Source organism: Engraulis encrasicolus, chromosome 4 (assembly GCF_034702125.1).
Source record: "Engraulis encrasicolus isolate BLACKSEA-1 chromosome 4, IST_EnEncr_1.0, whole genome shotgun sequence".
NCBI lineage: Eukaryota > Metazoa > Chordata > Actinopteri > Clupeiformes > Engraulidae > Engraulis > Engraulis encrasicolus.
The window spans coordinates 32,246,543-32,271,316 of record NC_085860.1 but is presented as its reverse complement, the minus strand read 5'-3'; the positions used below and the strand labels follow the sequence as shown (position 1 = coordinate 32,271,316).

At 41.9% G+C, this 24,774-nt stretch overlaps 2 protein-coding genes across 2 annotated transcripts; both read right to left on the bottom strand.

The window, feature by feature from the left end:
- Nucleotides 1-1,078: 1,078 nt before the first annotated feature.
- On the bottom strand, nt 1,079-12,479 carry LOC134448060 (nuclear factor 7, ovary-like). Its single transcript, XM_063197821.1, has 8 exons — nt 11,916-12,479; nt 7,915-8,010; nt 5,999-6,229; nt 5,497-5,519; nt 5,222-5,340; nt 3,974-4,142; nt 2,551-2,930; nt 1,079-1,107 (listed from the first exon to the last, which is right to left on the bottom strand). Exons 1-8 carry the CDS (start codon nt 12,360-12,362, stop codon nt 1,079-1,081), a joined length of 1,494 nt encoding a protein of 497 aa, XP_063053891.1. The 5' UTR covers nt 12,363-12,479.
- A 1,958-nt stretch (nt 12,480-14,437) lies between these two features.
- On the bottom strand, nt 14,438-23,368 carry LOC134446829 (E3 ubiquitin-protein ligase TRIM35-like). Its single transcript, XM_063196120.1, has 7 exons — nt 23,185-23,368; nt 21,672-22,195; nt 20,417-20,512; nt 19,010-19,240; nt 18,358-18,380; nt 18,151-18,269; nt 14,438-16,503 (listed from the first exon to the last, which is right to left on the bottom strand). The coding sequence occupies exons 2-7, from the start codon at nt 22,179-22,181 to the stop codon at nt 15,773-15,775; spliced, it is 1,710 nt and encodes a 569-aa protein (XP_063052190.1). The 5' UTR covers nt 22,182-22,195; nt 23,185-23,368; the 3' UTR covers nt 14,438-15,772.
- Between the last annotated feature and the right edge of the window lie 1,406 nt (nt 23,369-24,774).

Below are 24,774 nucleotides of genomic sequence, written 5' to 3'. Positions count from 1 at the left end.
CATGAGCAAAAATTGTGGACACTGCACATTCTATTCCAAAGCAAGGAAATTGGGAGCAATAATTCCATTTTTGAGCCCAGGTTCCTCATGAACAGCATCTTTTATGTCATCCAACAAGTTTTCTGGGGTGTTTGTTAAGGTCCAGGAATTGTGCTGGTCACTCCATTAGTTGAATGCTGTTTGTCTGGAACCATGATTTTCATTGTTTCAACTGCATGCACAGTTGAAATTGACATCACTGCAGCAATCCAAACAGGCCCAGGTTACTTTTGCACATTCCTGGTCATTTTTTGCTTTTATACTTTCACATGGCTGTGTCCAAATGCCTTGGCAGATATAAGATAATACCACAGTGTAATACCATACACTTCTCTCCCAAACCAAGCCCACAGACTCCAGCTGCCTTCTTCTCCTCTTCCTCTTCCTCCTTCCTCCCGCACCATCACAAATAATACATACGGTAGAAAATAGCCTGTTACGTCTGACAGAACCTGGACAAGATCTGGACATGAAAAATGCAGAGGCCGAGGGGGGTTTCGCCTTGTTGGTGCCACATGGTGGCATTCTACTCATGCCAAGTACGAGGAAGCAAGCAGGCAGGCAGGAAAGGATGTCTTGTGGAGACTCCCTGGGTACGTTCCAATATGCAACCTTGCATACTCCACTTGTGCTTGTGGCCTTGTACCAGGAAGTAATACATTGTGATGACATCACTGACAACAGCATTCTATTTCAATATCTCGCAAAAGCTGAATTGAAAGTAATATTCTCATTCAAATTGTTGTGGCTAGGCTGACAGTGGGGAAACTTAATTGTTTTCTCCACGGAGGCGGCGCATCAGCAAAACGTGAGGCCACAAGCACAAGTGGAGGATAGGTCACATAGGATAGGTCACATAGGTCACATATTGGAATGCACACCCTGCCTCCTGTGCATCTAAGTCCCGTCTTTTTTGCCTCCAAGCTGCCATGTAATAGCTGTTCCTACTCCTACGTTACTTATGACCGTATGACAGGAGAAGCAGATTAATATGGATTGTGTATAAATCTGGCAGGAGAAACATGAATATGGAGGGTGTTTAAGCCTGGAAGTCGTTGACAAACACAGCTTGGGAAAAATATGTTTGATGTACAGAACAGTTAAATTACCCTATTAGGGCTCATCCGTGGCTCTAACGGCTGGACACTGGACTGCTATTATTAAATTATAGGCCCTATGTTCCACAACTCCATGTTCCCACATTTCCATGTAGACTAACAGAATGTGCCCCGCTAGGGAACATAGGGCCTAAATTTGAGTAAATTCGTAGAAATGTTGGAACATGGAGCAGAAGGAATATGCTGTGGGACCAATGAATGTTACAAGTCTTAGTGATGTGGGACCAATGTGCCGTGGGAACAAAGACACATTCCCGGAAGAAGCACCCAAACACTCAGATGTGTGCAAAACATGTTTACTCTACATGCATTCACTCAGAAGGTAACAAATAGGACATTGAACAGTCCTTGGAAATGATGATGGACTGTGAGCACGAATGAAAATATCAAAAACATGCACACTCCCTCATTCCGCCATGATTGCTGTATGCAACGGAGAAAAGATAAAATAGATTTTTTTAAGCTATAATGCAACATTCTCTGTCTACTTCAAGCACTCTGGTTAAAATAAATTGCCACCACACTGGTTAGGCTGCAGTGACACCTAGTGACCATATTGCAGCATTACAACAGCAATCCTAAAAATCCTTTTCTTGGTTGACCCTCTCTGCATGGTGTCGGGCAAACCCCTCTGGTTAATGAGGGTGTCACATGAGCAGAGAGCAGCAGGGAGATATTTTGTTTACTAATTTTAATATTCTATTTTGGTTGGAGTTCACCGCATGCTGGTGGTACACACAGCAACAGACACTGCACAGCACCACCACCAGATATCAATGTAAAATAGACCCTATATACGGCACCCTCTCCTATGGGACCTTCCTTAATATCAATTAAGAGCCTTAACCTTTCATATTCCACATCTTCTATATAGGGAGGTTAAGGGTCGACAAATTACCTGACAAGCTACTCATCTTGTGGACTACCGTGGAAGATGCTGTATTTCTGGCAGGGCACACAAACAGAACCCGATTCTTTCATACGTTTTATGTCAAGTAACCTGAGTTCTTCTCTCCACTTGGAAAATAACAGTTTAGAATGTTCATCAAAACTCCAGCACACTGCAAAAGCATGGTTCCCCTCTCTGAAGAGGCAAGATGCAAAACATAAACAGAGCTTTTAGGGTGTCAGTTATTCAGTGAAATGTCAATATTTAAGGCTGCACTAGTGTTGCTAGAGACATAAAACAGTAATATCTGTCCTTAATCTATGGCAACATACAGTATATCACAAAAATGTATATGATTCTATTCTTTCACTCAATACCTTAAATTGAATCACTACCATCAGTATTAAACACCATTGGCTTGTTTTTCTTGTTCTTTTCCCTCCTCCTCCTCCTCCTCCTCTTCCTCCTCCTCCTCCTCCTCCTCATCTTCCTCTTCCTCCTCCTCCTCCTCCTCTTCGTCCTCCTCCTCTTCATCCCACTCCTCACTCGGGCACATTTGTATGGGTGTCTCACTGGGATCCACCTGCGTATTAAAGTAAGGGTACATCTTCTGCCTGAACCTGTCCTTGTACTTGAATATGAGCGTCTTGTCTCTGGAGTCGTAGAAGGCCACGCGCCGCTCCTCGTAGTTGAGCTCCACGATGATCCTCGGTAGTGGACTCTGCACCGACAGCACCTTGCCGGTGGCGTGGTACTCGTCCCCGTGCTTCCAGATGGCCCACAGGCCGTACTCGGGCTTGAGGTACGAGTCCTCCTTGCGGTCCACCCCCTCCTGGGCCACACCGATGACCCACTTCATCCTGTCCCCTACGTCCACCTCCCAGCTGCAGACGTGTCAAAAGTAAAAGTAGAAGTCAGTTTATGGTGTAAGTACTTACGACACTGGCAGATGATATTACGTATTACATAATTACACTACTTATTCCATCGTGCCTAATCAGGTACAGCACATAGACTGTGTTCTAAAGAAGAAGAAAAAAAGGAAATCTGCCACAAGTTTGATCCAAGCAGCACAGAATCAGCTGATCGACTAGCCGACAGTAACTGTAGATCAGTAACTCAGTGATGTGATGTTAGATGTGCTAAGGAAAGTGGGCGGGTTTTTTATTTTACTTTTAATGAAATAAAAATGTTATCCAAAGTCACTTACTGTACAGTTACTCACTGTACACGATATTGGTTGCAGTCCCTGGAGCAGTATGGGGTTAGGTACCTTATGCTCAAGGGCACCTCAGCCATAGGGTGTGGATGGGGGTGATTTGAACATGCAGCCCTCTGATCTAAAGCTTAAACTCATCTCTTTAACCATTAGGCTACGGCGGTCGCAACTTTTACTTTGACTTTTGACATCTATATGTGTCTATGGAGCAGCCATGGCTCAGTGGTTAGAGCGCAGGCCTTTAGATCTGAAGGTTGCCAGGTCAAATCCCATCCTTACCAGCACCAGTGCCCTTGAGCAATAGCCTAGTAAACTAGGCTGTGAGTGGGTCTAGCTTCGGACAATGCCCTAATGCACCGAATCTGGCAGACCAATCACAATGCAGGAGATTTGTTTTGATTTGTTTTGAATCTTTGGATGTAAAGCAGACAGGGTTTTGAGGGAGTTACGACAAAGCGTTGACCAATAGGCACAGACAAACGGGTTGTTCCATCAACAATCTTTCGATGTGTCATTGATCAGGGCCAGACTAAATATTCACATTTAATCTCACATTTAGTCTGACTTGTCAGGCTACTTGAGTAAGGCATCTAATCCCACATAGCTCCTGGGACTGTAACCAATACCCTGTACCTAAATAACTGTAAGTCGCTTTGGGTATAAAAGGATCAGTTAAGGGTAATGCAATGTAACGTAACCTATGCCCACCTGTGCCTGCCTGAGGTGAAGCCCTTGGAGCCCAGCACGATGGCGTGCTCCATGAAGCGCTCCGGGTTGTCGGGAAGAGTCTTCTTCGGTGTCACGTATCTCACACTGGTCAGGTCATCTGATAACAACACCCAGCCGGCTGCGGTGTTTGGGTCCAGAATCACCGGAGCTTAAAATAAAAACAGATGTAAGAAATGTTAGTGGAGAGGGGCAAAAGGTTAATGTCTTCCGGTTGATGGAATGGAAATTGAAATGGAGAGAGAGAATAAGAGAGAGAAAGACTTTGAGACTGATTCCAAGTTTCCACATCAAAGCAGTTAGGGGCACCTCGATGGCACTGTCAGTCACAGCCCCCTAACCTCATAACCTGGCTCTCAACAGGGAGAGTGTGTGGAGACACACCGCTCCATGAGGGAGCTGCAGCTCCCTATTTAGTAAGGTTAGCCGACTTGGAAGGTGACGAACAGGCCCTACCATGGCTTAATGGTAGTGCACTCATCTACTACGCGGCCGACCCACGTTTGAGTCCGGCTCGGGTTCTTTGCCGACCCTTCCCCATCTCTCTCTCCCAACTCACTTCCTGTCATTACTACACTATCCTATCGAAATAAAGGCAAAAAGCCCCAACAAAAAATGTTAAAAAAGGAAGTTGCTGAACAAATCAGGACACCAGGTGAAATTGTGATGAATTGTAATGAATTGTGATGTACATGCAGTACTGTAATGGAGAATGAACAATGGCGGCTTGCATGAATAGTCACGCGTGTTCACCGATTGTCCAATGTCCATTGATATTGCTATTTCAACTGTATTGTTGAATCTGAGGGTAGCATGTCATTAACAATGTCAGACAAGTGGTTTGTCCTGTCCAATCACATGCAAGGATTTTTCATAAAGTCACGCCTTCGAACAGCCAATCCGAATGGCACTGTACCAGACAAATGTGTCTGGAACAACAAGTCAGAACCACATTCCCCGGGCGAGAGCCAGGTCACCAATCTCATTCTTTTGCTGACATTCAATGTGTCACACAATACTTGTTTAACCCCTTAGCACAGAGCCTATGTTATAACCTTAGTGTCACCAAAATTGTAATGACTATGTTTTTATCTTTTTCTTAAGGCTCTCGATACTGTCAAAGCAATGTTGTTAGGATGTAGTTGAGTATTTTCAGCAAATAGTGAATAGGCACGCCGGTGACCCCATCTGCAGTAAGAGGTTAATAAAAAGGTAACGCTAAATGCTTACTGTATTGCACAGTGTCCTGCAGTTTCATGCAGACCTTGAACCTGAGGTTGCCCAGGTGTTTGGCCACGTCTATCATGGCTCCCGAGATCACCTGAGGGTCCTGCAGCGTGCACTGGGCTCTGCAATGACACACAGCTTCAATTTGGTAATTACATATGTATATTCAATGTGCGTCTTTGTGTATGTAGCCAATGGGCCAGTGCATATGTGTGTCCTGCTACTCCTTGCATAATGCTGATCATGGATAAATCCAAGAATTAAATGAAGTTGTTTACCTGCTTGTTGTGCGCTTATAGTCCTAAAAAAAGAGAGGGAAAATGTACATTTGTATTATTTCATCTAGAGCATGGCTGTTCAAATGGAGGCCCTGGGGCCAGATGCGGGCCTTGGATGGCAAGGTTCTGGCCCCCCATAGGGTCAGAAAAAAATGAGAGCAAATATGTGTGCTATCTGTGGCCGTGCATAATTTGCTATCACTAACACTTCAGGTGGGGAATATCTCTACTATGCATTCACATGAGAGTGAAATCTTATCTAAAACAGTGTCATACAGTAAATAGACCATCCAAGGCTACTGTGAAATAGAGAAGCAAATATCTGTTCTGTCTGGAAAAGCTATCCGCTTGTTTCGCACCCTAACCTCAGACACCGTGCTGCTCACAGATATACAGATTCTTTTTTCGGCCTCTTTACTGGAGGGAATTTGAAAAACTGGCCCTCCGTGACTTTTAATTGAATAGTAGGGGAAGTGTAATCGTATGACATTAAGAGCCGTACCTTCAGAAATGCCAGGTCCTCTTGCTCCAGGTCATTTTGTACCTGCTGGATGGCATTCTCCAGAGCCAGCATCTGGCCCTGGATGATGGCCAGCTCTCTATCAATCACCTTCTTCTTCTTATCCTCCTCTGCCCTCAGTGCAAGAACTCTCCTCTTCTCTTCCTCCTTCAGGTAATCGTGGAGCAGCTCAAACTCCCAGCTGATCTGCGCTTCAGTAGTGCGTCTCTGGGTCTGTGAGGGTGAAGTGAGCACTTTGACCATGAGCGTTAAATTCTTAAAGAAGGTGCACTGTGCAGGATGGTGGCCAGAGTAGGTATTGCAACTATGCTGCTCATTGAAACGGTGTTGTCTATTGCCAAATTTGATCTTTTCATGAATTTATTTATTTAATAATGAACTAATATTTACCAGTATGACAAAACTACAGTAAGTTCTACAGCTAGTTCTATTTTCTCACGCAAACCAAAAACTGAAATTGCATCCAGATTGCGACACATTCCCTTTGACACACATGCACAGTGGTCATGACAGGTTAGGTTTAGAGAAACATTGCATTACTGACAGGTTAAAGCGATGGTTCGGAGTAGAATCACCCTAATGCCATTTGAACCGTGACACCCATCCACCTTTACACCCGAAGTGTTTTCTGCCGCAGACTTACATCAACAGAGTTGCCGTGTTATTCGATGTTTATTCCGGTTAGCTTGACTCAAGCGCATATGGATACCGGGCACCGTCTCCAAACTTTCCCCACAAAAATAACATGTCATTACACCAAACTTCTGCAGTAGCACAAATATGGTCTGTACTCACGAAACGAAGCATTTGGAAGTTTGGAAATAGTCCAGGAGTTTATTATTATCAACACAAGCCGAATAGCTTCTCTGCTGCTAAAGCTGCGCCAACGTTACTTCCGTCATCTAAGACAAGCATGTAAGAGTCCTCAACGAAGCTCATAATATGCACAATGAAAAGTGAATTCAGCATCAGTATTGATAACGAAAATCATTGTCTAATTGATAGTAGGTAAGATTTGAAATATCTTTTAAGTATTTCCTTGAAAATATAAGCCTTAATCACAATTCAGTGAAAACTTTTTTAACACTCTCGTCTGGAAGTTTGTTGAAGACTTTTACGGGCTTGTCTCATATGACGGAAGTAACGTTGGCACAGCTTTAGCAGCAGAGAAGCTATTCAGCTTGTGTTGATAATACTAAACTCCTGGACTATTTCCAAACTTCCAAATGCTTCGTTTCGTGAGTACAGACCATATTTGTGCTACTGCAGAAGTTTGGTGTAATGACATGTTATTTTTGTGGGGAAAGTTTGGAGACGGTGCCCAGTATCCATATGCGCTTGAGTCAAGCTAACCGGAATAAACATCGAATAACACGGCAACTCTGTTGATGTAAGTCTGCGGCAGAAAACACTTCGGGTGTAAAGGTGGATGGGTGTCACGGTTCAAATGGCATTAGGGTGATTCTACTCCGAACCATCGCTTTAAGGTTAAGTTTAGGGATAGTTTTGGGAAGGGCACAGCTAGACCAATCAGAAGCTATCTACCGGTATGTGCTCTAGAGAGCAGGAAAAGCGTCGGAATCTGGACGCAATCTTGAATGTTGGTTTGTGTGCGAAATTGGACACAATTTGTCGAGATCAGGCTCGAGAAGATCCCCCTTTTCATGTATGAAAAGTGCCATTTTCCCAGTCATAATGAATACTTAGAATTTGATGACGGTGGTAAGTATTCAAATGTTCCACAGAATCAGAACGTCAAGTGAAATAAAACATTGAACGCCAATGTCTAAATGCGCCAAAAAAGGAAAAGAGGTGCTCACCTAGGGCACCAAATTGACATGAACTGGCCCTGCATGTTACAGCAGAGCATGTTGCAGAGTGGGGAAGAAGGACCCTACCGCGTTGTGCTGCACTATGTTCTTGTAGACCTGGTCCGTGTAGATGCAGGCATCCAGCTGCTGCTCCATTCGCTGCAGGTTGGACTGCAATTTCTCCTGTGTGCATTTGGAGGCAATTATGGTCAGTAGTGGTGTGCATTGGCACTGCCCTCACGATTCGATTCGATTACGATTCAGGAGGTTCGATTTGATTCGATTCGATTCTACAATGCATTGCAATTAGTGGTGGGCCGTTGTCGGCGTTAACGTACTGCGATAATGTGAGACTCTTAACGCGCGATAAAGGAAATATCACACGTTAATCTATTCTCAAAATATGGGTTTGGAGTTTGGGTATGCACGTCACTTGCGTTTGATTGGCAGACGCTTTCAGACTGCGCTCCAGTCGCTTTTCCTCACAACCTGTTGCTTCAGCAGACCTAATAAATATGAACAGTGTTTGCATGCTGAAAACATCTCTCTGCCGTGGTAGGTGTTGTTTGAGTGCTTTTACATAAGTGGTAGACTAGAGAGATGTTATTGTTTGAGGTGAAGCATAGAGAGACGTTATTGTGTGTGAGTAGGCTACCAGCCCGAGATATAGGCCTACATTTCCTCTCATTGCATGGAACACATAAACAACTTCCAGAAATCTTGCCTGTGCCATAATTGCAAAACAATCGGTGTGATGCATTTTGAAGTTTGTCAAACTGAAACTGTCAATATCTACTCTCTGAATGTGTTTGTTGCTATCGTGCATTTGCGACTCAGTGAGATGTCAGACGGTAAACCTCGCGGTTGTCGCGCTTGATATTTTTTTTTGGCAAAGTAAATTCATTTCGAGTTTTGACTCCTCTGGCATTCCACCTCTGAGAACAACTGTCAGGTTTAGGCCAAATCACCGTGGGGTTCTAGATTCAGTATCTAGTAGCCTGACTCTGCTGTGAGCACTTTGCTGTACCTGTGTAGATCCTCCCTGTTTTAAAGGAGCCGACGCTCTATCTCTCTTTCTCTCTCTCTCTCTCACTCTCTCTCTCTCTCTCTCTCCCCATTAGAAATGCTGAATTGTTGAGGTCATTTTGTTTAAACAGCCTAAATGTTTGATAGATTTATCTGTATCTGCCTCTACAACTTAGCGCTGTTCATTTTGAAATTTCAGTATCTTATGACTAAATGCTTCCTAACATATTCGACACACTTTACAAATATTGCAGTAATTTTTTTCATCACCAAGTATCAACATGACCATTTTTTTGAAGATGAGATGCATTTTGGAAAAAAGAAATGCGCTCTGGTCTAATGCGCCATCTGTCTTAAAGGATAGTTCCGGCGTAAAATGAAAGTTTCACCATCGCTTTCCCATGCCACATAATGTATCTAATGATGAGCCATTCCAGGCAATGCCGCGCCGTTATGGAGTATGGCTGGTTTAGACAGTGGCAGTAGGTGAAAACGGTCGGGTTCCAGCTTTTCATTTTACGGTCGCAGACGGTGTAAGAACCGCGGACCATGTTTAGCCTACCTAGCCACCTGATTGAGTAGCCTGCATCCGGGTCAGAGAGTTGGAACAGTGAGACACCTCTGAAAACACTGGCCAGTGAAAGACTGTGTGGTCCGATGATCTTCTATGTGCCTCGGTTTGATTGACGAGACCTTTGTGATGAAGTGTGTAGCGTTTTTGAGGTTGTTTATAGCGGGGAAACATCAGTAAATAATATGCCTATAATTGGCCCCGCCGTGATGCATTGGCTGCGTTTTTCGCCAAAAAGCTTAAAATTAGCTAACTCCATAACGGCGCGGTATTACCCGGAATGGCTCATCATTAGATACATTATGTGGCATGGGAAAGCGATGGTGAAACTTTCATTTTACGCCGGAACTATCCTTTAAGAAACCCCCAAGGTTTTTTTTTCGTCATTATTTCGCTAGCGTGCCTATTCTGAATGAGCCATTTTGATATAGATTAATCTAGATTAATTTCAACATTACAGTGAGATTAATCTAGATTTTAAAAAATAATCTATGTCCACCCCTAATTGCAATACATTACATTTCTACTGAGGGCAAAGCAAATTGTTCATCAGTCATGATGAGGCACAACAAGCCAGATACTGAGCAACATTTTATTGGCTGTTTTCTGTATCAGTCTTGCAGTTTTCAATGTTTTGAAGTGCTTTTATTTATTTTTTTAATATTCATTTGCTCCGGAAATATCCATGGAAGTAATTAAAACTTGAAACAATATGCTGCATCGATTATGGCACTTGCCACATTGAATTGAATTACCCTGTCCCCACATTGCGATGCATTGCCGAATCGATTATTGTTGACACCACTAATGGTCAGAGCCTTTTAATAGATGCCCCTCCCCTGTTACACACACCTCCTGTTAGTGAATAAATATGTGATCTGTGCTACATGTTATTGTATGCCCCATGTTACCCCTATGTTCACCTTTTCCAACAGTGTAGCAGAATGTGTATGCTACTTACTGTACATCATCATAGGGATAATCAAACTTTTTCACAATGCGTCAGTCAGACATCTTCGATTCAGGTAATTTGAAGCAGGCTAATTTCAAGATTCAAGATTCAAGATTCAAGATTAGTTTATTACGTCTTATTATAGGTTTGAAGCCTATAAAGAGTAAAAATTGTTGTGTTTTTCTTGTGTCCTCAAAAAGATTTAAAAAATGATCCCCCAAAGGCAGTTGGCAAGGTAAGCCTATTGCGATGACCGTGTGTGTGTGTGTGTGTGTGTGTGTGTGTGTGTGTGTGTGTGTGTGTGTGTGTGTGTGTGTGTGTGTGTGTGTGTGTGTATGTGTATATGTGTGTGTGTCTGCCCGTGTGTCTTCCCGCCGTGTCCCTGTCTTGTTTGCAGGGGGCCCCAAACACAGAAGGCATAAACTTGGGCTTGTGCACACACACACGCACACGCACACGCACACACACACACACACGCACACGCGCGCGCACGCACACACACACACACACACACACACACACACACACACACACTTTCCTTTATCTGTTTGCCAGGGGGAAGGTTGCTATGTCTGATTGCTCTTGTTACAGCTGTGTTAGGTATGAGTAGGCTACTATAAGAACTGTTAGGCCTATTACATGTAACATTTCGGCTACATTATGGGACAAGGTTTCAGTGCAACCAATAATATGTCAGTATCTGCATGTTGAGCTATTACATTTTGATAATAGACAAGATATATTTTACCATCTTATTCATATTAAAGTAGGCCAGTCTACCACTTGAATACAGAAATATCAACTTAACAGTCCCACCGTGTTGTAAATCAGTATAATTGTGATCTATGGCATAGCCCGTGCGTTATTGATACGGCACTCTCTTGCGGGCTCATAGCTACATTTAAGCGCGTTTACTTTCAGCCTGTCGTGACTGCGTTGCTTTCCTTCCTTTTTATGATATATCTCCAAACAGGATCATCCAGAGGCCCTAACGGTTTCTACTCGGGGCCCCACTCATAATGTCATTCATCCTCAAACAGCAAACTGAGAAGGTAACTATTTTTGTTCCGTAGTAGGCTTCTGTGACTTATGGGATTCAAAACATGCGACTTGCGTGACGCACACACCGGCACCCCAACGACTGGTCTGCGAATTATCAGGTGTCCCCGAAACGAAGACCAAGTTTAAATGAGGACGTCGTGTTAGTGTCATTTCCATTCTGTCAGTGTCCGATAGATATTTAATTAAAGTAGGCTGGTGTTGCTTAGTTGGGTCTCTTAAAAGTCATGTGGGTACTTGTGGTAGAATCTCGGAAGCTGATCTCTCGACCCCATTACACTTCTGAGGAGGGGCAATATTAGATTACTATCAGAGCTCGAATATTTTAACACTAAATGAAAGGTTAAGCCAAGGCAAATGAGAAACAACTTTTTGGCAAAGCGTTTCCCCATTATGTGGCAAAATGTTACCACCACAGGCCTATTTCTATATTTCTTGAATGACAAGATATAGCCATGGAGATTGCAGGATTGCCCTTACCCTGACCGTCTCCACAGCCTCTTTCACGCGCTTCAGCTTATGTCCAGCGTGTGCCAGTGGATGCTGACATTGCTCACACCATGTAATTCCCTCGTCCAGACAAAACCATGTAGGCTTCTTGTCGACATTTTTACAGCTGCACACCTCTTCTCGTGTTTTGGTTTTGGACTTTTCTATTTGTAGTCTTCCCGCAAAGGTGTCAGCAAGCTCTTTCATGGAGATGTTAATTCCCGGAGAATCTTTGGGGAATTCCTTTTTGCACACTGCACAATCTCGGCAGTTACCTTGGTTCCAGTACTGCGTAATACAGTTTTGGCAAAAGCTGTGATTGCATCGGAGAGACACCGGATCCACTAAGGTCTCGGAACAGATGTGACAGCGCAAAAAGCGCACCATAATTTGCGAGTGCATCTCCATTGTAGGGCCTAAATGTTGTCCCTCCGTCATAGAAATCCGTTTAATTTTGATTTTTGAAGTGGGGAAGTCTTTAGCAAGGCAGGTGGAAGATAAGGCTACTTTTGTAAGTCTGGGGTGTTCCTTGAGAGTAGCCTTCAACAGATGGTCCTGAAGTGTCAGAGTCTTAAAGTTCTCATAAAACTGAACTGTAGAGGGCACCAGAGAGCCAGTGAAAACAGAAGACACGTGGCCTGGAGAGATATTATAGCCAATTGTAGTAAACACACATTTTGGTGATTGCGGATGAGAAAAACTAAAACATTCATTTTTTATCGTTGCATTTTAACTATGATTTGTTTTTAAATTGTTAACCACCCCTATTAATCCCTTCAATTAGTATGGTAAAAAGACAGTACAAACACTCAAGTGGGCTATTAGGCCTATACAGTTGAGGACGATATTATTAGCCTCCCTCCTGAAATTAGACATTTCTCTTGATTTCTCAGTGAGAATGACCATTATGAACCGTTTCTGTTATTCTAGAAACAAATACTCTGATAGAGATTATGTCCAATGAGTTGAATTTGCATTTTTCTATCGTTACAATGAGTTTAAACAAAAAAGGGCAAAAATGACAAGGACAAAATTATTAGCCCCCTGATCATTAATAGTCAATATGACGCAATTTATGAACCAAAACTGACAACAGGCACTTTGATCAGTTGTTACTTAGGTTGGCACATGACCCACTAGGGATTTTGGCCCATTTCTTCACTGCAAAGTGTTCTAGCTGGTCCAAATTGCATGGATACTGAGCATAGACATTTGCCACAGACTGTCAGTGGGATTGAGGACTGGACTTTGAGCGGGTCATTCCAGTATCATGGTTTTGGTGTCCTTGAAGAACCTCTGAACTAATTTAAATGTTTACTTTGAGTTACAATGTTGTTGGAGGACCCAGCAATCCAGATCCAGACCCAGACTCCCTGTGTCTGAGGCTGAATAACAGTCTAAAAACTTGATGCCCCCACCACTCTGAGTAACTGTGGAAACTGCTTAGTCTCATTAGACCAAAGAAGCATTGGACACCTGCCTAGATGATTGTTATTGACCTCGCCTCACCTGGAGTTTTTATTTTAAGAAAGACAGCTGTTAGGGCTTGTCATCATATTGGACTTTGGGGCCATCATCATAAAAGAACCCTTTTACTAAAGGCGGTGCATATCAGAGAGTTATTGAGCTTTGCCTATGAACATTTGAAAGTCAAAAATTAGTTTTGAAAGTCTCTGCTTTCATCTGATGAGATTCAATTGTACCTGCTTTGATGCATGAATTCTGCTCCTGTCAGATGAAGAAAGGGTTAGTCCATAAAACTGTATAACATGGTTTCCACAATTAAGCATGGTGATGGAAGCATCATTCTGTGGCAGCCTCAGCCACAGGAAACCTTGTTTGGGTGTACGGCACCGTATAAACAGAAGATTATGATAGAATGTGGAAGGTGACCATGCAAAAATATGATCATAGAGGAAGCTAAGATATTCACTGGATCTTTCAATAAGATAATAACCCAACACTTTCATCCAAAATTGATCAAATGTTCTTCAAGGTTACTAAAACCATGATCATGTTGTGATTCGGATCTCAATCCTTTAGATAGTCTTTGAGGAGTGCTGAAAATGAATGTCCATCCTCAACATCCATGCGATTTGGATCAAGTTATTTATTTGAATTGAAAAAAAAATGGCCCAAAATCCCTGGTAGGGCATGTGCCAACATAGTTAACAACAAATCAAAGTGCCTGATGTCAGTTTTGGTTCATAAATGGCACTCTATTGACTATAAATGATAAGGGGGCTAATAGTTTTGTCCTTGCCATTTTTACTCTTTTTTGTTTAAACTCATTGTGAAAATGGAAAAATCCAAATTCAACTCATTGGACATAATCTCCATCAGTGTATTTGTTTCCAGAATAACAGAAACGGTTCATAATGGTCCTTCTCACTGAGAAATCAAGAGAGAAGTCTAATTTCAGGAGGGGGGCTAATAATATCGTCCTCAACTGTATGCCTTTAACAGGTAGTCTATCATGAAAGCCATATACACGCAAAATGAAAAAGGGTCAGGTTTTTATTATACTTATATTATCATATAGGCCTAATTCTAATTCGAATAATCAAATTTCGTTAGAATGCTGATGACTTCAGATACAAACACTTAAGTAGGCAAAATTTGTTTTCAAACCTACATGTTTCCTAAGGCAACAAATGTCAGTGTTACAGGTGGAGTGTGTAAATTTTAGCAGTAGGCATATGTCAGAATTTATGCAGCCCATTCACAAATTTAATCTTTGTCAGGAATATTTTATTTTCTACCATCAACCAACAATTTCTAAGGTTTCATTGCGGCTTGCTAATTAACAGTTATTTGTAATTACCACGCACAGACATCATAGACAGGCCTATTTTGAAAAAACACACACTAGTGGAACCAGAAAAGAACATTCAAAATATCAAATTTGAGCACAAGTTTTGCAAATAAACTACAAAGATAATACCCTGTACCTCTAAGACATTTGTAGGCAGCACTATATCATGTAGAGCAGGCCGGGTATGCAATTAGTGGCCCGCGGGCCAAATCTGGCTCACCATCAATTACATTCAACCCGCAGATGCAGCAAATAGCAGTGCAGTGCAGTGAGTGCAGTCAAAAAATGCAGACAGAATTAGTTCTATGCTTCTTTGTTTGTCCTGCATTCGTAATCAACTTTTTATTTGGTGCCATGGCTTTTGACAAAGAAAATTTGCATTGATAGTTAGCAATCTTCAGCTATTGAAACGTGTCATAACAATAAACAATAAATAACAGGCAATTGTATACATGGTTCAGTATCACACATGGTATCAGTGTTTATCAACGAGATGTTATGAGGAGGGGCAAGACACTGGCAGCCAACCATGCGAGCACATTTTTTGACCGACAGTGGTTTCCAACAATCAGAGGTTGAGTTGTGCAGCTTGGTTCGCGCAGTCAGGTTATAAACACAATTCAGAACCCATGTATAGCCTACATATAGGTTACTAAGGCAGGTCGCCCTTTTCATGAGAGAGATGCCAGAAGATGCAGCAGTCATATTATCAGTGCATAGAAGAAAATCAATGTTTTGAATTAAAATCAAATTACATGATAATTGCATGCATGTAAAAAAAAAACATGTATTCCTAACATTATACAAAGAAATAGAACAACTTTTTAACTAGTAGAAAACCATGGCCATGGCCGGCCTGTGATGCCCTTGTCAGGAAAAAAATAATAATCCCGCATCCAAACCTAATTGCCTACCCCCAGAGACACATCTTGTCACCAGGCTAGGCAGGCAGCCACTTGTGGCCACCAAGCCACTAGATGGTGAAGAAAAGCTCACAATTTAAACTACAGCAGTGGTGATTTGTTTTCAACATTCATTCCTTCGAATTTTCATTTGGAGCATTTTCACTAGAAGAATTTTCACTTGCAGAATTTTCACAAGCGGGATTTTCACTTGAAGAATTTTCACTAGGTGTTTTTTCACTTGAAGAATTTTCACTAGGTGTTTTTTCACTAGGGGGATTTGGATTTTGGGTCCCAACTGGAAATTGAAACTCTGGCCATGATGTTGGGCTTGCAGCTATGGACAGATCGAATGGCTTAAGTGTGATGCCGATTTCACTATCTTCAGTTTCGGTGCTGAAGAATGGGTACACCGTCTCGTCTTCAAAGTCGGTTTTGTATGTGTAGATGTGGCTCTTGTCATGAGAGTCGTAGAAGGCCAAACGTCCTTCTTCATAGTCCAGCTGGATTCTGATCCTCTGTGGTTTCTTCTCAATAGGAAATGTTAATCCACCCACAGTGCAATTCTCCTCGTCCATCCAGACTGTCCAAAATCCAAACCTTGGCTCCAGAAATGTTTCGTCTTTCCTCTCCACAGATTCTGCGGCCACCCCGACGCTCCATTTCCTGCGTCTCCCAACGACCACCTCCCAGCCGTGTTGGCCAGAGGAGAAGCCTTGTGTGCCCAGCACGTAGATGTACTTGGTGAAGCGTTCTGGGTTATCTGCCACTGGCTTTTTGTCCCTGATCTCCCTAAAAAGGGTCCAATCGTCAGAGATATCCAGCCAGCCGTCTGCTGTGTTTTGGTCAAGGAGCACAGGGACTGGAAAACAGACAGACAAATGGGCAATAGTTAGGTATGAATTCAAGCCCAAATCTGGACCTCCACACACTGCCCACTCTGCAAGTAAGCATGTCTTTAGATTTCAGGACTGGATAGGAGTCTATTCTTGATTCCTTTGTTCTTTAGTACCTCAATAAACCTTTATTTTAATCTCTTTCAGTGGTTACACATTGATAAAGAGCAATTACGTCACCTTACACACAATGTGTGCACAAACAGGTGATCTTATTAGATTCCTTTCTAGCCTTTGTCTTTGCCTTGTTTTGAGCCTATTTCTGCACACCCTATATCTGCACACTCACTTCCCTGTGCATGTGTGTACCATGTAGGGTTGTTGTCACCCAGTAAAAGTCTGAAATCTAAAGTTAGTGCAAGGGGGCAAGACACTGATTTACGGCCACCACCGGTCTTCCTTGCAGCCCTTAACCCGGAATGCTGTGCATGCCACAATGAAGAACCCCACGTGCGGAGTGGACCAGACGCAACCTTTAAGCCACAGTTGTTGTTTTTGCTTTTGCTAAGGACACTAAGATGAGGAGGATATTGTGTACATGGTAGGGATGCAAATGATTAATCGATTAAAAATACATTAATCGCAATTAATCGACAATTCAACTGACAAGAGACCCAGGTGAAATGGGCATGTGAAGAGTGTGTGTGAAGAGGGGTGTGAATAGTGGGAATATTTAAATCACCTTTGGATTAAAGAATTGAAATAGAATTAATTGAAATGTGGTATTTTATCTCATTTTTTTATTAATTTTTTTAGATTAAGTAGTTTTTTTTCCGAGAAACATTGAGATTACGGGGGAAAACGCTGCTTATCAATGAATCGCAAGTCGATCGATAAGGCTATCAACTAATGATTAATGAATTAATCAATAATTTGCATCCCTAGATGGTATTGTATTTTCCCCATAGAAATTCGTCATCTCTAGCCTCTTACTGCAGATGGGGTCGTCGGCGGGCGTATTCACTATTTGCTGAAAATACTCAACTACATCATAGCAACATTGCCATGACAGTACCGAGAGCCTTAAGTAACAGATTAAGACATAGCCATTACAATTTTGGTGACAGTAAGGTTATAACATAGGCTCTGCTCTAAGGGTTAATGTGTGGTATACAGTAGGCCTACATGTAATATTCTTTTAATGTTGCACTGCCTTTGTTCATTTCCTCTTTATTGCTGAATCTTTGAATGTTGAAAGTTGTGTTTTTGAACTCCTGGGTTCAAGACTAGTTGCCTTTGGAACAGGGTTGGACAATTATCTTAGCCCAAGGGCCACATCGGGTTTGTAGTATTGACTGCTGGGCCAGATCTTTAGTAAGAAACTTTAGTAAGATATAATGTACAACGACATATACGCTGACAATTTGGTGGCTATTATTTCTACACACTGTAATGAATTGAATTTCAATGAATACAAGAGCCTATGTACTAGGATAATCTCAAACACACAGGCACTTGTCTTTAGTCATTTCATCTGGCCTACAGTAAGCCACATGTGGCCCCCAGGCCCCAGCCCTTAATTCGCCACTATTCGCCACTAATTGGCTATTGCCACCTTTTCTTTGGACCGATTAAGCATTTATTCATTCACTCATTCACTTATTTATACTCACAATATGTCACTGTGCCCTTGATCTCATCCCAGATTTGGAATCTGAGGTTACCCGTGTGTTTGGCTAAGTCAAACACAGCACCTCGCATCACCTGTGGCTTTGGCAGTTTGCACTGGACTCTGTAAGAATACACAAACACTCATGAAACAACACAATGTTACAAAAAGTCCAGACAAGTGGAACAGAAAAAAACCTACAAATTCTTACCTTGCTTTTATGATATTGGAGTCCTAGAATTGAGTAAGGAAACATTGGATTATTATTATTTATTTATTTTTTAAACAGGCAAAATGTAGTATATGCATTCCAGTAATGTCTTATCTAATCTTCACATTAATTGTGGAATCACTTTATGAGTTGGCAAAGCCAAAGGAGAACTTGAATTCCAATGAAATAAAAACTACTTAATGGACTAAATACTTAATTGACTACATTGACTGAAACCGATACTTAATCTTCTACTACATTATTACAGTAGGTCTATACATGTATGCTTGTTATACCATCAGTTTTGGCAGGGCCTGGGACAAAGTCATCAGACCCCCCAAATACATGTAATGTAATGAAGACAAAATTCTGGGTCCCTCCTCTCCCTGGACTTGGTATAATTGTTATGTTCTATTTGCCGCTGTGGGGGAAACACCCACAGGTTCTCTCAGGTACCTTGTGGTTCCTTACAGAATTTAATGTTTCTTTAGAGAATTTTAAGGTTGTCACACAGTGGTTTTAACGGTGTAGATTTTAGTTGGTGTAGTTTCTGAAGGACAGCCATGTTGTGAAGCACCATGTAAAAACACCATGTGAGCTATCACCACACTGTAATTTGGCCCTCTTCATTGACTGAACTTGAGTTTCTCACCTTCAAAAATGTATGGTCGTCTTGTTCGAGATCCCTCTGCACACGAGCTATGGCCTTAGCCAGAACAAGAACGTGGCCCTCAGCAATCTTCAACTCTCTCTGAATGATCTTCTTCTTCTCCTCCACCTCCTCCTTCACGGCCTCCTTCCGAGCCTCCTCGAAAATTCGTAGGAAGTCATGGAGCTGCTCAAACTCTTCTCTGATTTCCTGCTCAGCCTGTTCACTCTCGCTCTGTCAACATGATACTTGTGTTAAGACCAGCAAAGAGCTTCAGCTTTATAATCCAAAATGCAACCGCAAGGGTTTGTTATGTTATGCGGGAAATAAGGAGAAGCATGTACTACATGTATGTGACAAACTGGGTCTTGGAAGAACCACAAGGTTTTCTTGAAGGCTCCTCAGAAAATCCAGGAAGCCAAAGTAGCTTTGAGGAATCCTTTCATTGCCACAGTGGAAGAACCCATAAATGTTCTCTCAGGAACCTGGAGGTTCGTCACAGTTTTTTTTGTTCTGCAGAGAACCTTCAGGATTCCTTGGAGCAGTGGTTCTTAACCTTTTTTTTTCTTAGAGCACCCCTTTACCTGTGCCCAAGACAAGCCATGCACCCCCAACCCAAACTTCTACCTGTGTATACACAAAAAAAAAGATATACAGTACAGTAAGTCATGAATTACATTGATTCTTGCTTGAGACAATCAATACCTTAAGACTTTAAATCTAGATCAAATCATGTTTTAATTTGGTTTTGATTTGGCCTAATTATAATGTTCGCAAGCAGAATTTTGGTCACAACCTCAACACAAGTAAAACTCTGTGCACCCCCTGCCATCTCTGGCACACCCCAGGGGGTGCCCGTACCCCAGGACCATTTCTGTCCATTTCAATATGCTGTTGTATTGCTCGCGCTACCCTTGACTTGTCAGTTCCTGGTGATGCTGTATTTTTCGGCTCAGCCCTTGCCGAGATCTGAGCTATTCTAATGGGGGGAGGTATCACTGTTTGCTAGTTGTCTGCTGATGTTGCATAACCTTTTAGATGTTATTGGGAATAAATAAAGATGTTTTTTTATGTAAACAAACACCTGCCCCCATTACAATGACCAGGATCTTGGAAAAGTCTGAAGAAAAGAAAACAAATTCTCAGGTACTGACAAGTCCAGGGTAGTGTGAGCATTACAACGGCATGTTGAAATTGACTGAACTTATCCTTTAAGAACCATTGCCTCGGGAGAACATTTGAGTTATTTCACAATCCATATGAAAGTGGTCATTTAGGACCCTTCAACAGTTTTATAATGTAACACTGGATTCGTAGCTTAGCTCAATAGGTAATCCGTATTGACACGGGCCTTTTGTATGGCCAAGGGGATTTTTCATGTAGTCGAGGTAATTGCATACTGTGGCTCACCTCTAGTTGCGCGGACATAAGCAGATAGCTCTCCTCAACATCTCTGCTCAGCGTTAACTGTGTCTGGATTTCATCCAGACGCGTGGATACTGTGTCCTGCACCAACATCACAATTAAGGTCATAAACATACAACTGGATTTAAAGGCAGTTTAGGCAAAATATTGTTATTATTATTATTATTATTATTATTATTATGATTAATAATAATAATAATAATAATAATAATAATAATAATTAGTGTATCATGCAAGGTGAGGTATCTGCTGTTGATTTATTTTATGTATGAGTATGAGCTTTATGTGTTCAATGACTTATGTCTTAAGTAGTGGAGGGTGGCAGTATTCGGTTAGATTAGATAAGATTAGATTAGACTTTATTAGTCTCTTCAAGAGAGAAATCCACACATACAAGAGTGAGATTCACAATTATCCACAGATCAACACAACAGACAAGAAACATACAGTATACTAAACAAGTAATAAAAGTAAATAAAAGCAACCATTGTTGTTACACACAACCTTCCATTTGGTCCTCCTGACACATGCAGCTGGTGAGGATGGTTTCTTTGCCACACAAGACACAATGGGTACATTTCAAACTATTTCCTCCCATTCTTTCCTATTGATTGAAGCCTCTTGCCTCGATGTTGTCCCACCTCTGTAGAGAAAACTATTAACCCATTGATGCCTGATGTTGCGTTGCACAACATTGGCCCTGGCACCTGAAGATGCATTATATTCAGGCTCATGAGATTTGAGACAACTTTATTAAAAATCTCTGTTTGTTTGAGATGAATGAACACATTCTAATGAAAGATGAGGATCTTAGCGTTTAAATGCAACTTAGTGCTTATTTTTATGCGCTCCAGAAGCAAAGATATTTAGGTTTTTATAGGCTGAGGGCAGCTTTACTTAAAAAGGGCTCTGGCATTCAGCACCTTTTTTTGCAGGTGCCTTAGGCATCAATGGGTTAAGCTCCCTCGCTGTCAGCCTAAGCAGAGCAAGGCGGAGGATTTTCCCCATTCAGCATCCCTATTGCAAATGAGAAAATGACTTTTGAATTGGGCTTTTTCCGTGTTATTTCAGAAAACTTTGATCATCACTTTGATCAAGCCTTACATCATGATGCCAAGAGCAACAGGAAAGGATGGGAGGAGTTGTGACTTGTGCACATAGTTGAATATCATTCTATAATGACATTTGAGTCGTAGCATACCGTATATCACACAGGGCGCACCCACTGTTCTGCACCTACCTTTATATTTCTCACCATGTCTTCTATAAGAATTGTGTTGTGCCCAGAATGGTTGTGGATACTCTCACAACTCTCACATATCACCCTATCATCATCTTTGCAATACCACGTCGGCTTCAATTTGTGTTGTTGGTTGCAAATTACTTGCACAGTCTGTGGCGGACTTTCGCCGTCCTGCTGCACGTTCCCGAGAAACTCGTCGGTGATTCTCTGCAGGGTTAAGTTGATCTCCGGTTCTTCTTCATCCTCCTCCAGTGCTGTTTCACACACCGGACACATCCTGTCTTCATCTTTGCCCCAGGAATTAAACAGACACGTCTTGCAAAAGCTGTGGTTACATGCTAGAGACACTGGGTTTCTGAATGTCTCCTGGCAGATTTGGCACACCAGGAAATTCTGCAACACCAATGCATCATCCTCAGCTGTGCTGTCCAGGGGTGGTTCTGGTGGTGCTGTGCTGCCCAGGGGTGGTTCTGGTGGTGATGCTGATGATGGTGATGGTGTGGCCATCTCGATTTGGGTCCCTTTAGTGTTAAGAGATCAAGAGAGGTGTTAATAGTGTAACTGTGGCTGTGTTGAACTAGCCAATCAACAGCAACTTCAGATTTGCATTGTGCAATGTCTTTGTCTACATACAGCAAAGATTAATGGGCTTTTATCACAGAGGAAGCAAATTAATTCTGCATGCACTCATCTGTGTTTACGTTTTAAGTGACTCAGAAACATACAATATGTCTTGTAGCTATTATGTTCTGTGTAACACTTTATAATAAGGGATGCAAAAAAGCATTATAAAGACTCAGTAAATAATTAACTAATGATGAACAAAACATTAACACATGTTAATTAAGTTTTATTTATGCTTTATAAAATATTTACAAATAATATGTTTATGCTTTTAACACAGTATTTTATTCATTTACAAAGAATTTGTAAATGTTCGACAAAACATTTCTCACTCATTAACAAACATTTGTTAATGTTTTGTTCATTACTAGTTAATTATTTACGAAGTCTTTATAATGCTTTTTATGCACCATGTTCTGAGCAAGTGAAAAAAATCTTTCTACGCTGACCACATCTCAAATATCTATAGTGCTGCTCAACTGTTCTGAATGTATGTTCTACTGTCAGCTGAGGTCGTAAATTATCTGACCGGAAATGAGGGCAAGGTCTGCGGTTTCATCTCAATAATAAATACCTTTAAAACATCCACTTGTATGATTTCAGCAAATACATAGTCTTACAATGAGTGATTTACTTTTGGAGCTATTATTATTTTTTACAACCGGCCTATGGCATGTTATAGAGCTGTCTTCGGCACATAAATGACATCACATGATACTGCTTATCATTATGTGTTTACTGAGATTCCTCTGGTCCCCTCTTCATGGCCCCGTGTCCAGTAGCCTTACTCAACAACAGCGTGCCACATTGCAACTTATCCTGACACCAACGTCACCACACACAGTGTAGCCTATGATGAAAAACATTGCAGAGCAACAACACATACCTGTGATAGGATCCAAAATAAAGCCTTACTCCTGAAGACGTTGTCCAATTATTCGTTTTAAAACTCAGATCATTGGTAGATAAAAGTTGTGAAGAGGGGGGCGTCCTTTGAGCTCACACGTGAGGGTTGTGTTACTGTAAGCATGTGATCAATGGCCTTCACATATGACTTGACATGCACCCCAGGCAGCCTGTCGCTGGGACTTGAAGAAATCTGACCCTCGCCCACAGAATTTTTAGAACAGAAGCGTCACCAGAGAACCTGTCTGAGAAGGCTGCCTCCCATTGGCTCCTATTGTTGTCTCAAAAACGTTCACTTCCACCAGATGGCGACCACGGGCAAGTGCTGCTGACTGGGAAACCTGAATTGAGCCAATTAAGCTAAATCCTAAACTATATTCCACTCCAGTTTCCAGTCATCGACCTCCTAAATTCAAATTTCATTTTAAGAAATAGAATTATTATTATATAAGTCAAGTTTGTCAAGTTTGTGGGTGCTTAATTTTTCCACCTGGGCAGACTGTACAAGCATTTTTAGAGTCACATATTGGCTTAAAAACCTCACCCTGTAAAATATCAAAGGGACATATGTACTCATTCATTAAACTTTTGATCTAAAACCCATGTTGAACTCTCAAGAACTACATTCAAATCAGAGCGCTCTCTTCGAGAATTGGGTAAAATAGATCATTTTAGCCATCAATCCCCATAGGACTCCATTCTTTTTCCACTCTGTTGATTGCCCCCAGTGGAATTCTGCTGGAACTGCAGGCAAAAGGCCGGTACAACGGGGCTGTGACTCGCCCTATAAGGACTTGGACAGCGTGATACTTGTCAGGTTGTGACGTATGGAACAGCTGCCGGTTGCTTCAGTAGATAGGCCACTATGTGTAGAGACAGGTGCTGTGTCTCAAATGGCAGACTTTTGTCAGTGCACTGCAGTTAGTACATAGTGCACACAGTAAACTGGGGTCTTTAGCGCATAATTTTGTGCAAAAAAGGTTTGGAGACTATGCACTGTGCCCTCACTGGAAGTGATAGGCTGGCATAGCTATAGCCCGCCAGAAGGCTGACTGACTACTGTTTATATTACACAGCGTCTTGTATTTAAATTTCCTTCACCCCAAATGGCAATCTCGCCCACAATAGTCTACTTGGCTTGACATGAAAAGGTTGGTGTCCCAGCACCATTACAGAAGTAGACTGTTGACCAAACTTTTCCACTGAACCGAATGCCATGTTTCTTCTGTTACATTAACAACATGGCAGCCATTTAGAGTGTGCCGTGTCCATCGTTCAAGCACTGCGTTTTTGACCATTGTTAGGGCAGCATCCGGACAATTTACAGAAATTTTCAGCATGAGCACTCTACAAACGGAAACATAGTTTATAACATCAAAATGTTGCATCCACACAATTTGCATAGTCAAGGCCTACTTTCTCGTTTACTTGCATTGTCAAGGCCTATACTCAGTTTAAGGCTGTATAGAGTAATGAGTTAACTCACAATAAATGACACACAGGTTCGTGAAGAACACGAACGGAGGTTGGATTCAGGGGAAACAATTATCTTTTAATCAGTAGGGCCTAG